The sequence below is a fragment of the Macrobrachium nipponense genome, chromosome 1 (assembly GCF_015104395.2).
Source record: "Macrobrachium nipponense isolate FS-2020 chromosome 1, ASM1510439v2, whole genome shotgun sequence".
Classification (NCBI taxonomy): Eukaryota; Metazoa; Arthropoda; class Malacostraca; order Decapoda; family Palaemonidae; genus Macrobrachium; species Macrobrachium nipponense.
The window spans coordinates 118,500,959-118,513,903 of NC_087200.1; the positions used below are offsets into that span (position 1 = coordinate 118,500,959).

A 12,945-nucleotide genomic window follows, 5' to 3' on the forward strand; every position below is an offset into this window, starting at 1 on the left:
ATTCACAAGAGAGGTTAACCAAGTTCCTTATAATATCTGACTCCTTCCTGTCCAACCTTCGACAATCAATGAAGAAGTGGCAAGCCTTGGACACCCACTTTGTTTTCCTTGAAAAAATTGGTACCCGGGTGCAGGGTCCGTATGCATTGACTGCATAGGAGAATGAAGGAGAAGGACAGAGGCCAACACAAGGTTGATGAGAGTGACAAAGAAGATCCTGGAGGATCTACAGTGGTGAAAGAACCCAGAAAACCATCTGGAGGGGGTACAGTTAAGCTGCCTGCCCCCAGAATGCTGGTATACTCAGACACATCCTGAAGGGGCTGAGCTGGGGCACCCATCTGAATATCATATGCATTTCAGGGAAGTGGGACAAACAGCAATGTTAACATCACATCAACATCTTGAAGATGCGAGCAGTCTAGGTGGCACTCAAATACTTCCAATATCTCCTCCAAGGGAAGACCATGCTCATCTTGAGCAACAACACCTCAGTGGTTGCATATACAAGCAAGGATGCACAATGTCCCACAATTTGAACAGCTTAGCTGTAGATTTGCATGAGGGGTCAGAGATCAAGGGGCTGATGCTGTCAGCCAGGTACATTCCTGGGAAAAAAGAACACCATGGCAGACCAATTAAGCATGGCAGATCAGATAGTTAGGATGGAATGGTCATTAGAACAGGGCTTAGCTTGCCCATGTTCTCTGGTCTCTGACCAAAGAGCCATTCTGCTGGATGCCTTCCAGCATCCGTGGGACATGTACAACTTCCTCTTTTTCATCCAACTTCAGGTCATCGATAAGTTGTTCATATCCCAAGGTCTGATAATGACACTTGTGGCTCCAAAGTGACCCCGACTGGAATGGTATGCAGACCTCCTCCACCTGCTGGTGGACATACCAAGGCAACTTCCCCCAACTCCCCACCCTGTTAAAGCAAGAGCACAACAGCCAGTATCATCAGTTTTTGTGGTCATTGTTGGCCCCTCAGACCCTCTTCCCTCAGTCTGTAGCAGGGAAAATATAAGGATTCCCATTGTTGGTGCAGTGGGGGGGGGTCTCCATCCCCTCAAAATGTCTTTGAGTGATGTGGCGAAATTCCCATCTTGCATCAGGAGGAGCACCTTTCTGTAGGTTTGCCCCACCTGAGTATTCAAACCTAGAGCTGTAGACCTTTCAGCTTCATAGGAGCTGTTGGAGTTGATCAGAAACTTAGAAAATAGTTGTTCCCCTTGAGAATTGAAACCCCTAGAATGGAATGTCACCAGTATCCTGGCTTCCCTGAGGAAGGAAGCTGCCCTCTGAACTGCTCATAAGGGCATTAGACAGGGACTTGACCCTAAAAGCAGTTTTTCTGTTGCACTAATGTCTGTGAAGAGGGTGGGTGAACTTCATGCCTTCTCATATGATGTTTCCCACACCCATGGATGGACATCAGAGGGCTTCACCTTCCTACCAGAATTTTTGGCAAAGACCCAAACCCCTCCACACACTACCCAATGGTTTTTTTGTTCCTTCATTTAAGGACTTTGTAGGGAACGAAAAGGATAAAATGGTACTGTGCCCAGATAGAGCCCCGAGAGCCTACCTTAAATGTACAGCCCCCTAACACACACACACACACACACACACACACACACACACTTACACTTACTTTCCCACCGGAGACTTCTCTTAAGTACGGGTTGGTAGTATTTAGCAATATCGTGGAACACTATTTCCTTGTGGTTGAGAGAGGTGATTGTGAGGGCATACTGCTTGGACCATAATGAAGATCCAGGCCCAACCAGTCAGGGCTCCCAACATAAGAGGAATAGGACCATTGTTGGAGTTCTGAAAGAACCGCTTGATAGGGCAGGTCCTCTGGGCCTGAGTCTGGAAGAGACAGACATTCACCTTTTTGTACCACAAGGTTATAACACACAAGTCTTTAGATACCTTCACCTTGGGTTCAGTTGTAGCTTCACAACAAGTTGTAACGATGTAGAGCCTTACAGGAGCTCCATCAGGCGGGGAAAGCTTTAAGTTAACTTAGTTTAACCAGACACTGATTAACAGCTTTTCTAGGGCTGCCCTGAAGGATTAGATTGTTATTTATGTGGATAGGAAACCAATTGGTTACTTAGCAACGGGACCTACAGCTTATTGTGGGATCCAAACCACATTATATCAAGAAATGAAATTCTAATTACCAGAAATAAATTCTTCTGGTTTCACGCTGGCTGCAGTTAGAAGCGAAGTTGGGCTACCAGATCAGTAGCGAGTACAACACTGACTCATCCAGTTAGGAAGACATTGTCGCAACATCATGAGGAATGGGGTTGTTTATGATAAAACAGCTTACATCTCTTGCATACCCAGAGAGGCTGTTGTTTACCCTGAAAGATTGTCCTCCTGCCTTCTGGTGAGGTTCCCTATATAACAGCATAAGTTCGCATATCAAATTAAAAAGAAATTTGTCTTTTTCTTAACATATAACATAATGCCTTCATATAGGTAAAGTTACCCTCCTTTCACTGCCCCACATAGTTTAAATCACCCACTCCTAGGAGAATGAGTAGAGCTGCGTAAGAGTTGTCTCATGGAAGAAGGCAGGTCAGGCCAGGTCGTGCCATGTAACCCAGGTAGCTTTAGGATTTTTTTTCCAGAGACAATTCAATAAAAGCCAAAAATAGGTAAGTATGGATACTGTTTATTATGTGAACGCAGGGGTTCATTTATTAGGAAAAATACAAATTTCTTTTTAAATTGGTATTTTTGGTATTAAAGTTTGGTTGGGTATGATATTGAGTTTGACCTGACTGGTATTTTCTCTTTTGCCTCTTAGTTGTTGTATGTTAACTTGGTATAAAGTATGTATAATGAAATGTCAAAGGGCTGTATTAACATTGAGTCACTGCCTCCAATATAGTGAAAATAATGCTTAGCGCAACTTGTGAATTCCATGAAGCTTGGAATTAATTACAACTACTGTACATATAACATACTAAAATAACTGGTGTACCTAATGGTATTATGTAGTACTGTATTTAGAAAAACTTAATGGTATAAATTTGTTGGATAAAGAGAACCATGCATTGCAAGCAAAGCAGACTAAAGGTTTTAAAGTCTGAAGAAAATAGTGTTACCAGATTTGCTAAACAAATTTTATAATGAATAATTTTTGTCAAATCTTTGGATTGTCACTTCTTGAAAATGTTTTATGCTGTAAAGCAGTAACATGATTATTGGTGCCGATATCTGGATTTTGGCGCTGGTGACTGGTTAATGGAGCCTGTGATAGGGATGTATCGGTGCCAATACTCTATTATCGGCGCCGATAACAGGAAATCAGCGCTAGATAAGCCCCATAAAACTGGATCGCCAATAACCAGGGACTGCCTGTATTGGTACTGTATTTAAATAAGGAATAAGAATAAATATCACAAAACTCTTGTAAAGAATATTACAAACCTGCTCCCAGCTACACTTAACACAAGGCACTATAACTTATCAAAGTAGATTTTAACATGAGGACAGGTGTACAATACTTAGAAGTGAATGTTTGGTGGAAATGCATCATTGTTATAGCCAGTGATTAAATGTAAAAGTGAAAGGTAATCATTAGTTTTGTCCAAAATTTCAGCAAATCATCCAAGAGACACATTAAATGTCTCAAATCAATTAAGACGTCAACTGAATGTCATAGAGGAAACAGTTATGAGTGCATCAAAGTTGGACAAAGGCAATACAATCTACTTGATAGTTATGGAGAGCCTTCCAGATGTGCGGTTAATTGTATACATACTATATTTCTTATTTTTATGGCCCTCACTGCACTTTACAATGATACTCCCTTTACTCCTCACCGTTTTGTGTGACTTGAGAGCAATGCTGTTACCTGGGAAGGCCTTTTCAATTTTTTTTTTATCGTTATTACGCCATTATTCATATCCGTGTCTTCATTCACTTCATGAATGTTATGTTTTTGTGATATTATCTTTACCTAGTCTTTTTATCTACCTGTGCCTTTGTTAAGTGTAGCAGGGAGCAGGTTTGTCATATTCTTTACAGGAGTTTTGTGATATTTATTTTATTTCCTTATTTTTTCCCAGTTATGACAAGTTTTGATCTCAATTCTGTTATTCATTCTGGTTCCATTCTGTTATTTTGTTCAACATTTTTGTCAGTCTGGTGTTATACAATTTTGTTGCTATTGCATAGTTTGCACTTTTATAGGATTTACTGGGGAGAATGTACTGTTGATAAATAAGGTGTTCCTCCTAGCAATTTTCCTTAGAAAATATTGGTCATCCCTAAATTTCTGGTGTTTTGTGAAGTAATCATCATTTACTTCTCAGAAGACAGTAATTTTGGGTCTTTCAACTTTCCTGGTGCCCAGAGAAGCTCAGGTGACACTCACATACTATTCTCCCATGGCTATTTGAAGGACGTGTTCAAGCCACCTCTCTTCATCATTAATCTTATCTAACTATTTCCTTCCATTTGACTCCTGATATTCTTTTAGCTTTATTTTCAAATTGACAATCTTTTAGATATAGTTTCACTATCATAGTATGATTCAGGTCTCGTAACTAATACAGATTGTACTAGTGCATGTGATACATGCCATAGTTGATCAGTGGTTTCACTTGGCAGAAGAGAATTCTGCAGGATTCAGATGTGTTCTTCCCAAGCCACCTTTTGTAACATGTTATTAGGGGATAGTATGGCTTCCACTAGTCTTTTATTAGGGGATAGTATGGCTTCCAATAGTCTTTACTGATATTCACTTGAAGAATTGGACACTTGACAGAATGTATGTAGAGAGGGTCTTCTCCTCTGGAATTGATACGAGCTAGTTGTTGGTGGTGCTAGTGCTCTCCTGTTTTATTAGTGCTAGATCTCTTGGGCGAGTGTTGTCAAACCTTGTTGGATAGGAATTCCTTAGGGCAAGGCATCCAATCTCTATATTTGATCCACTTCAGACCTGCTTGATAACTTCATGCTTAGGAAGATAGATGCGTCCATCATGAATCTCTCCAGTCTCCTTTCACCTAATGGCTAAGGTTCCCTTGTCTCATTTCCCCTTTGTGAGTTCACATCTGCAGCCACCAGGTTAGCAGTTTTCAATCTTGATAGTGTTTAGACATGCTTTACCTTGGAGGTCCCCTTGTCTAAAACTTTGAACCAGTCAGCACCCTAGACCCTTTAGCCTTCAACAACTTGAGAAGAACACACCTGAAGTCTGTGGACTACTGAGTTGCAGATCCAGCAAGGAGCAGTCTTTCAATACCAGGCTAGATATCTTTATATTCCAAACTACTTCTAAAGTTCTTTTGAAGCAAAGAATCCTTTGTTGCCCTTTTATCCCAGCTAAGAGGCTCTTTTATCATGAAGAGGCAGAAGACGTGGGTAAGGAGTCCACCTCCCCTTCAGCTGGTAAGGGTTGTCTCTAGAAACACTTGAGTACCTTGAAACATGGTCATCAATTCCCTGAGCTGGAAGTTCCAGGGCTTTCCATGAAAATGGTCATTAAACATGGATGTGTGTATGGTAACTTGGCAAGTATGTGATCACTCGTAGACTGATTCACAGTGTCTCCAGAAACACTAAACTACCTGAAAACATGGTAATCAGTACCCTGAACAGGCTTCTCCAGGTCCTTCCATCAAAATGGTAATTAAACATGGGTGTGTGCAGGGTGAGAATGATCACTCTCATTAACCTATCCACAACATCACTAAAGGAGTAGTTGCTGGCCTATTGTTCACCTCACCAGATTCAGTGGCTTGGGGATGGATGATCCTATGTTACAGCCATGGAATGACATGGAGATCTATGCTTAAACCACCTTTGGTCTTCTCAAGCCAGTTATTGAAATTGACATAGATCAGGATAATTCTTGTTTCCATGGTATGGTTCAGTGACCTGTTAAATCAGTCAGCTTCATCACCTTACCATCCTTTCTTTTGTTCAGGGTGTCATATTGTACAACATAGAGTATTACCTTTTGTCATACTTAATGAATATGTGAGTATGGGGTTGTTACCCCATGTCATACTTAATGAATATGTGCTGTCCTCTTATTACATTAGTTGCTCCTAGGAGGAGCACTGTATGAAGCGTAAAAACTTGAGTATACTTGATTTAAACTTAACTGCCAGGGCTTTTCTCACACGAACATAACTGGATGTGTCTTTGAGAGACACTGGTTCATGGGGATTCTGCAGGTCTCGGTTAGACACATCTGCGGCTTCTGGTTATTTGTAAGTGCAACGGGTTTGTGATGAAGGTAATGTTTTTTTTTATTTTTTTTTTTAATAAAATGTTTTCATGAAACCCAGCCCCTGCAGTGCAGTTGGTAGTCACCAAACCCTGCTTGTTTCATCTCCTCTCATCTCGCCTCATGGCTCAAACAACACAAATAATAGCACACACACACACCGCTACTTGAGCAGCTTACTACCAATTGCATTCTTTTAACAGGGAATGAAGTTTTTGTTTATATACATATTTTGTACTCTGCAGTATGGCTAATAACCAATAATGGGGCTGTTTGAAAGCAGTTTTGGTTCTGTGTGCTTATGGCAGATGATGAGCCATTTCAGTATCAGTAATACGTAGTTACCATCCCAGATTCTTGCAGAATTGAAAATAAATAAATGAACACAATACATAATGAGTAATTTTGTAAAAATTGATACAACAGTTAGGATAACCTACCGAGGATGATTGATATACTGTGAATCACTTTTTTCTTTTTGTTCATTTTGTTGGATCATTCCACTTAGTTGTCTGCCATTTTGTCTTGCTCTGATTTTGACCTCTGATTTAAAAGTACAGAAATAACTTAGTTGTCTGGTTAAGTTACTTTTAGAGTTATAATAGCAGTGGTTTAAAAATGAATTGCTTAGTCAGTTATGAAAGGTTAGAATTGATTTGATGCAGTAAGTCCTTGTTACACTTTAAAATGTAGTTGGTGACATTACAAAAAAAGTTACCAACTCACAATTGCTTAGTGGTTGAAATTTAAGCATTTACAAAAAAGTTACCAACTCACAATTGCTTATTGATTGAAATTTAAGCAGCATTCCTATTTTTTGTTCATGGCACTTAGAGGACATTGTACCCAAAAAAGACAAAGGAATCAGGAAATAAAGAGAACATTCTCAGTATTGAATATCTGGTGATAGTCTGTTACAACACATTCTTATAGGAAAGCATTGCCTTTATAGTAAGAATTTACGTCCTTAAGAAATATTAGTTCCTGATTTTCTTGCTTCTGCCAAGGGGAAAATGTACCTTATGCAGAAATGTTTAGTAGTATAGTGGTCTTCAGTAGCAAGTGCATAATATACCTGGAACAAATTCTGTTTTTAGAGTAAATTCTTGGTAGGTGTAAATTGTCGGGATTATCCATATAGTACTACTATGTTGATTTGGAGTGAATTTTAACAATGCAAATAACACTTCTGAATGCATGTCTGTCATGAAAATGGTCATGAAAGCAGAGAAAAAGTGAAAGATTCATCTGGCTAGTTACATTACTGCCATAACACAGAATCTAGTGGAGATGATGGTAGCTATACCTAAAAAGTTTTCTAAGATAGATGTTGGTGTCCAGCAAAGATCTGCACTGCATTCTGTATGAGTAATGGGGTTCAGAAGAGATCATAAAATAATGAAAATAAATTTGACCAAAGAATGGATGAAACTGCTGTTACTTGGTACCAAATGTAACATGGTTTCACAAGAGATGCTCTGGATTACAAAATTTAAACCAAGTAAGATATGTAAATCCTTGAAGAACACCATGATAAGTATACTAGACTGGAAAGCAAGGATAAATTGAAGAGAGATTGCTGTACTTCTGGCAAATAGGAATGTCATTAAAGGAAAAAAATTATGATGCATATGATAAATCTGTATAACCAAATGCAGCAGAGACATGGGGTGGCTGAGGTTTTGAAGATAGTTGACCAGAAATGCAAAGATTTATGGTTGGATTGTATTGGGAAAATCACTTGATAAATAAGACCATTGTGGTGTCCAGGAGTTGGAAGATAGTGATGAATTTACACATAATTGGGTTAAGAAACGTAGTCGGAAAGTACAATAGCTGTGGAAGTTGTAGGAAGCCCAGAAATTTAGGGAGAATGAACTAGTAGTTAGAAATTCAGACAACAAAAGGCCAACACAATACCAGTGGATCTGATGCAAACATTGATTAGTACTTTTTCCACTTGTAAATAATATTTGTAAAGTGTAGGAATTATGGTAAATAATATTTTTAATATGTAGGAATTATGGCTGAAATCCAGTTGATTAGATCCAGAAATTTACTTCCCAAAAGTTTTTGACAACATTAAAATGGGGTAGGGCAGAAACATGGCCATAACTGGCACTTAAGCAAAATGTTTGGTTGTGTCACAGGACCACCAAGGTTAAGGATGAATGTTGTTTTGCAAATACTCAAAATCCGGATCCCTAACTGTGAGATTTGATTTCATTAGGTTTTGGAATAAAAGTAAAATATGTAGTGACCAATAATGAATATGTTATTATATGAGTGTTAGAAGTTTTAGGATTTCATTATCCTTTGTGGTTCAGTACAGTATAATTTGTTGAAAATAAAACATGTAGTGACTATAACAATGAGTATGTTATACTACTTGAGTGTTTGAAGGTTTGGGATTTCCTTATCCTTTGTGGTTCATTACAATACAAGTTCTTGGTCTAGATGTGAGGTTAGGTGTGTGTGTGTGTGTTTTTTTTTTTTTTTTTTTTTTTTTTAATAAATGGATGTTTCAAGTCACTTCAAGTTGAAATGAACTTAATTTACATTGGGTGCCCTGATATCTTTAGTATTTGGAGATCATTATATCTCAGAAGTAAAAGACTTCTAGAGTGAAAATCAGTTTTTTTGCAGCATATATTCATTTTATGTACCCAGAACTGTGAGTGGAGTATTTCATAAAGAAGTATTTGTGATCCAGTATAGCTAAATATTCAGCAGGCCTTGTTACATATTTAGTTGAATATTTGTATATTTAAGGAGCAAATATGAATGTCATACAGTAAAGATTAGCTGTATTTATGCACGGTATGAGTCAAGTCCCAATTATAATATGATTAAACACATTCAGGTTTTTATTTGATATTTATTACATTTGTATTGTGTTTAAGATGTATTTTATATTGTACGTACTTTATTTTATAATGGTTAGGTCTCAAGTAATTTCACATGTATTCTTGTTCATGACAGTGAATGGCATATTTGCTTTATTCTCAGAAATAGAAATTCATTATTCACTCATGGTACAATTAGCCATATTGATTCCTTTGATGATGATGCATAAAAGTTACTAAAGGGCACAGCATGCAACTTAACCTGCTGTCCTCCTGCAGCCACCTGCTGCCGAATGCTCAGGAGGAAGGGTCGGACGAGACTCCACCATTCTTCAGGATTCAGCCTTCTAGGAATCTATTCGACGATCATCCTACTAAGAATTCTGCAGGTGATGAGGACCACACTGATATTGAAGGAACAGGTGAAGAGCTTGTCCCTGAAGAGGAGAGCAGTGACAACGTACCATCCACTGAAGAGGCATCAGCACAAAATGATTCAAGTGGAGATCCACACATTGATAATTTACCTCTTCAGAGAAATACAAAAGGAGGAACAGGGCTTTTGCCAAATCCAGTCATTGGAAGTCTGAATAATAAAAGCCTTACACCTAACCGTACCATTGTAACTCCTAACCTCCTGGCAGGGGGCCTTAATAATGAGAAACTACCACTTCTAAAAGGTGAAAGAGGAGGAAAAGGGCTGCTTGGTGCTGCACCCACCGGTAGTGGACTCCTTCCAACTCCCGATATATCATTTCCAAGTCCTTTTACATCCTTTGGTCAAACATCACAGGAAGGTGTGGTGAATTCACTTGGGTTAATTGGAGCACTTATAGGATCTGGACTGAGAGGCCAAGGGGAAATGCAAAGTTCAAACCAAGGAAATCAGGGAGAGTCAACAGGATCTTCAAATGTGGAAGATTCCAGAAATGATTATATATATCCTGACTATAACTCGCAACAAAATTCCTTTCTCCCTCCAATTAGAGGGGGTTCGCAACCTTATAGAAATGGAAGAGGGAGAAGTAGAATGGGATGCCAGTCAAGAAATTTCCAGGATAATAGTGTCCAGCAGGATGGTCTGTTAGGTGCATGTCCGTTGGATTATGGTGGATGGAATGAACAGGGAAGTGGTTTTCACACGCAAGATTTTCCACCAGGAAGCAGTCAGCGTGGTGGGATGAAAGGAATGGACTATACAAAAAACAGTAATCGCAGAGATGATTATAAAGATGATAGTCTTTTAGGTCATGGCCCCCAAAGAAGTCCAGGCAGACCAGGTTTTGAAGGTAAAGGTCTTCTTGGAGAAGGACCAGGTTATTTTTATGGTTCATACAATCAGAGAGGTGGCATGTTTGAAGAAGGGTATGATTCTCACACAGATTACGAAGAAGGATCATATGGAAACTTTTACGAATCTGAAATGGGCCCAGGAGGACTTCTCGGCATATCTCCCGATATGAGGTGTTTAAAGATGGTTTTTCGTTGTCCCTTAGTATGTGATGCGTTGTATGTATGTCTGTATGTATAGGTATCTGTATAGTGTGTGCATGTGGTATTATCCATTTTTAGCATAGGAGAATTAATATTAAAATAGCAGGTAGTCATCACTGATAAAATTAAATGTTGACATGGAAATTGGTCCAGAAAAATGACAATGCACTAAGCATTTGAAAGCCAGTGTGTATCCTGTAATAGCTGTAAAAATCAAGGTTATATGAATGTGTGTACAAATATATTTATCAGGAATGGAGGATGAATGAAATTGGGAAATATATTGCATAAGAATGTCAGGCTTACATCCAGATTAGGTTCCCAACAATTGAATATTAGTCAGTATGGAGAAAAGTTAGGAATAATGATAACATGCATTGACTCATTTGGTCATGCATCAAATTTTGTATTAAATGGAAAATTGATTTTTTGCTCTTTTTTTAAGGACTTCATGCATTTTGTTTTGTGATTGTGCTTTACCTTTTATATTTAATTTGTGAATTATTTTTACCCTTTAACTTGTAGTATTTGAAAGTGTTGTTGTAAGTGCATATGGATGTAAGTTATGGATAATTGTGCATGATGGATGTAAGTTTGTGATAATTGTACATAATGGGAAATTTTATTAGTTACATTTGGCCAAGGTATATGCTCTGTCCTATGGGATTTATGCAGTCACACAGTTGTAGTTACTTGAGGCATAAGGCAATAGCAGCATGAATTAATTTGACTTTTCTAACTTGAAATAGATTCCTAAAAAATTATGGGAAGTGAAAGGAAGACCTTGTTGAAACTTTTTTGCAACAGATGAACATTCATTTTACCAAGATTATAAATTCCCCTTGCAAATGCAAAATTACTGAAGTTGGTTCATCTGTATAAAATGTTGCTTTTGTGAGTTATAGTTTATTAGAATCTGTCTAAATTAATGTAGAGTATCTTTAAAAATTAACTACCTTGGGTAACACTTCATGATAATTATATATATATATATATATATATATATATATATATATATATATATATATATATATATATATAATATATATATATATATATATATATATATATATATATGTGTGTGTGTGTGTGTGTGTGTGTGTGTTCATGTATGTATGTATATAAAACGTAATCTTTTACCACCCCCTCAAGACAAGACCAGAGAGACACCCAGTCATAAAATAAAAATCCCACTCTTGGACAGGATTAAGATAGTTACACAGCCTCTCAGAAACTCTAACCTTTTTGCTTTGCCTATCCAAATACCTAAGCCAAATCTCCAGACAGGAGTATACAAAATCCCATGCTTGGATTGTGACCAGTCCTATATGTTTTATAGGTAAATCACTTCCCCAGAGATTAATACATCATAAACATTCAGTCTGGTTAAGTATGGATGACCGAACTCAGCTATTTTTAACTAAATAAGTAACCATAATCACAGGATAAACTGGAATTTGTCACATATAATTTATAGCAGCAAATGTCGGTTTAAAAACCAAATGGTGGAATCAGCGTTGATTAAGCAAAGAAAGGTAATGAACATCTGCAAGGGCTGCTGGGATTCAGATATTATAGATAAAATCTTCCTCCAACCAACGATTAAGAAGACTAACCCTTAATGGATGGATTGGTCCTCTGGAGTAGTAGTAATAGGTTTTGGGGTGGTGGATGGATTGATCCAGTAGATAAACAATCAGTTTCGAAATAATTGGGCGAGAAAGAGGTGCAAATACTTCTATAGCCCATAAGTTCACTAATGGCAACTTTTACACTGGCTAAAATACTGCGTTTATGTCTCGCATGAGACCTCTTTGTAAATTTGCTCAAAAATATACCAAGGGGTTGCTGTTGGTTTTTGTCCTTGTCTTTTACAATAGTATGCCAGTTGCAAATGTAATTTTGCAAAGGAAAGTGCAAAGAGATATTAGAAAAAACATACAAATAAAGAAAGTTACTGAATCTTTGTTCTCGGTAAATTTACTTAAATATTTTTCAACACATGCTAAGAATTTGTAACTGATTTTATTTCTTATCTTTGTATATTGTGTGAGCTATGATTATAATTTTACAAAATAAATTTATTTATTAGAAAAAGCATAAGTAGATAAAATTTACGATTGTCTTGTAAAAGAGGCACCACAAGGGGTTGTAAATAGTCATTTTCAACTTATTGTGCAATGTAGAGAAGATCATTTATAACATTTTTTCTTACGGTTAAAGAGAAATTATCAACTGGGGTGACTTAGTCAAATGTCATAGCTGTGGACCTCTTGGTATAAAGGCACCTTTGTCTGTAACTTTTCTCATTCTGAAATCTAGTATTTACTTTCTATAA

General features: G+C 37.6%; 1 protein-coding gene across 1 annotated transcript in view; it reads left to right on the plus strand.

Annotated features, from left to right (window-relative positions):
• The window catches only part of LOC135219580 (5'-3' exoribonuclease 2 homolog), a gene marked incomplete in the record, with an annotated part of 341,454 nt that overhangs the window by 270,735 nt on the left and 57,774 nt on the right, over positions 1-12,945 (plus strand). The window contains 1 exon segment of the mRNA XM_064256465.1: positions 9,393-10,577. Within this exon segment, the coding sequence (XP_064112535.1) occupies positions 9,393-10,577 (1,185 nt within the window).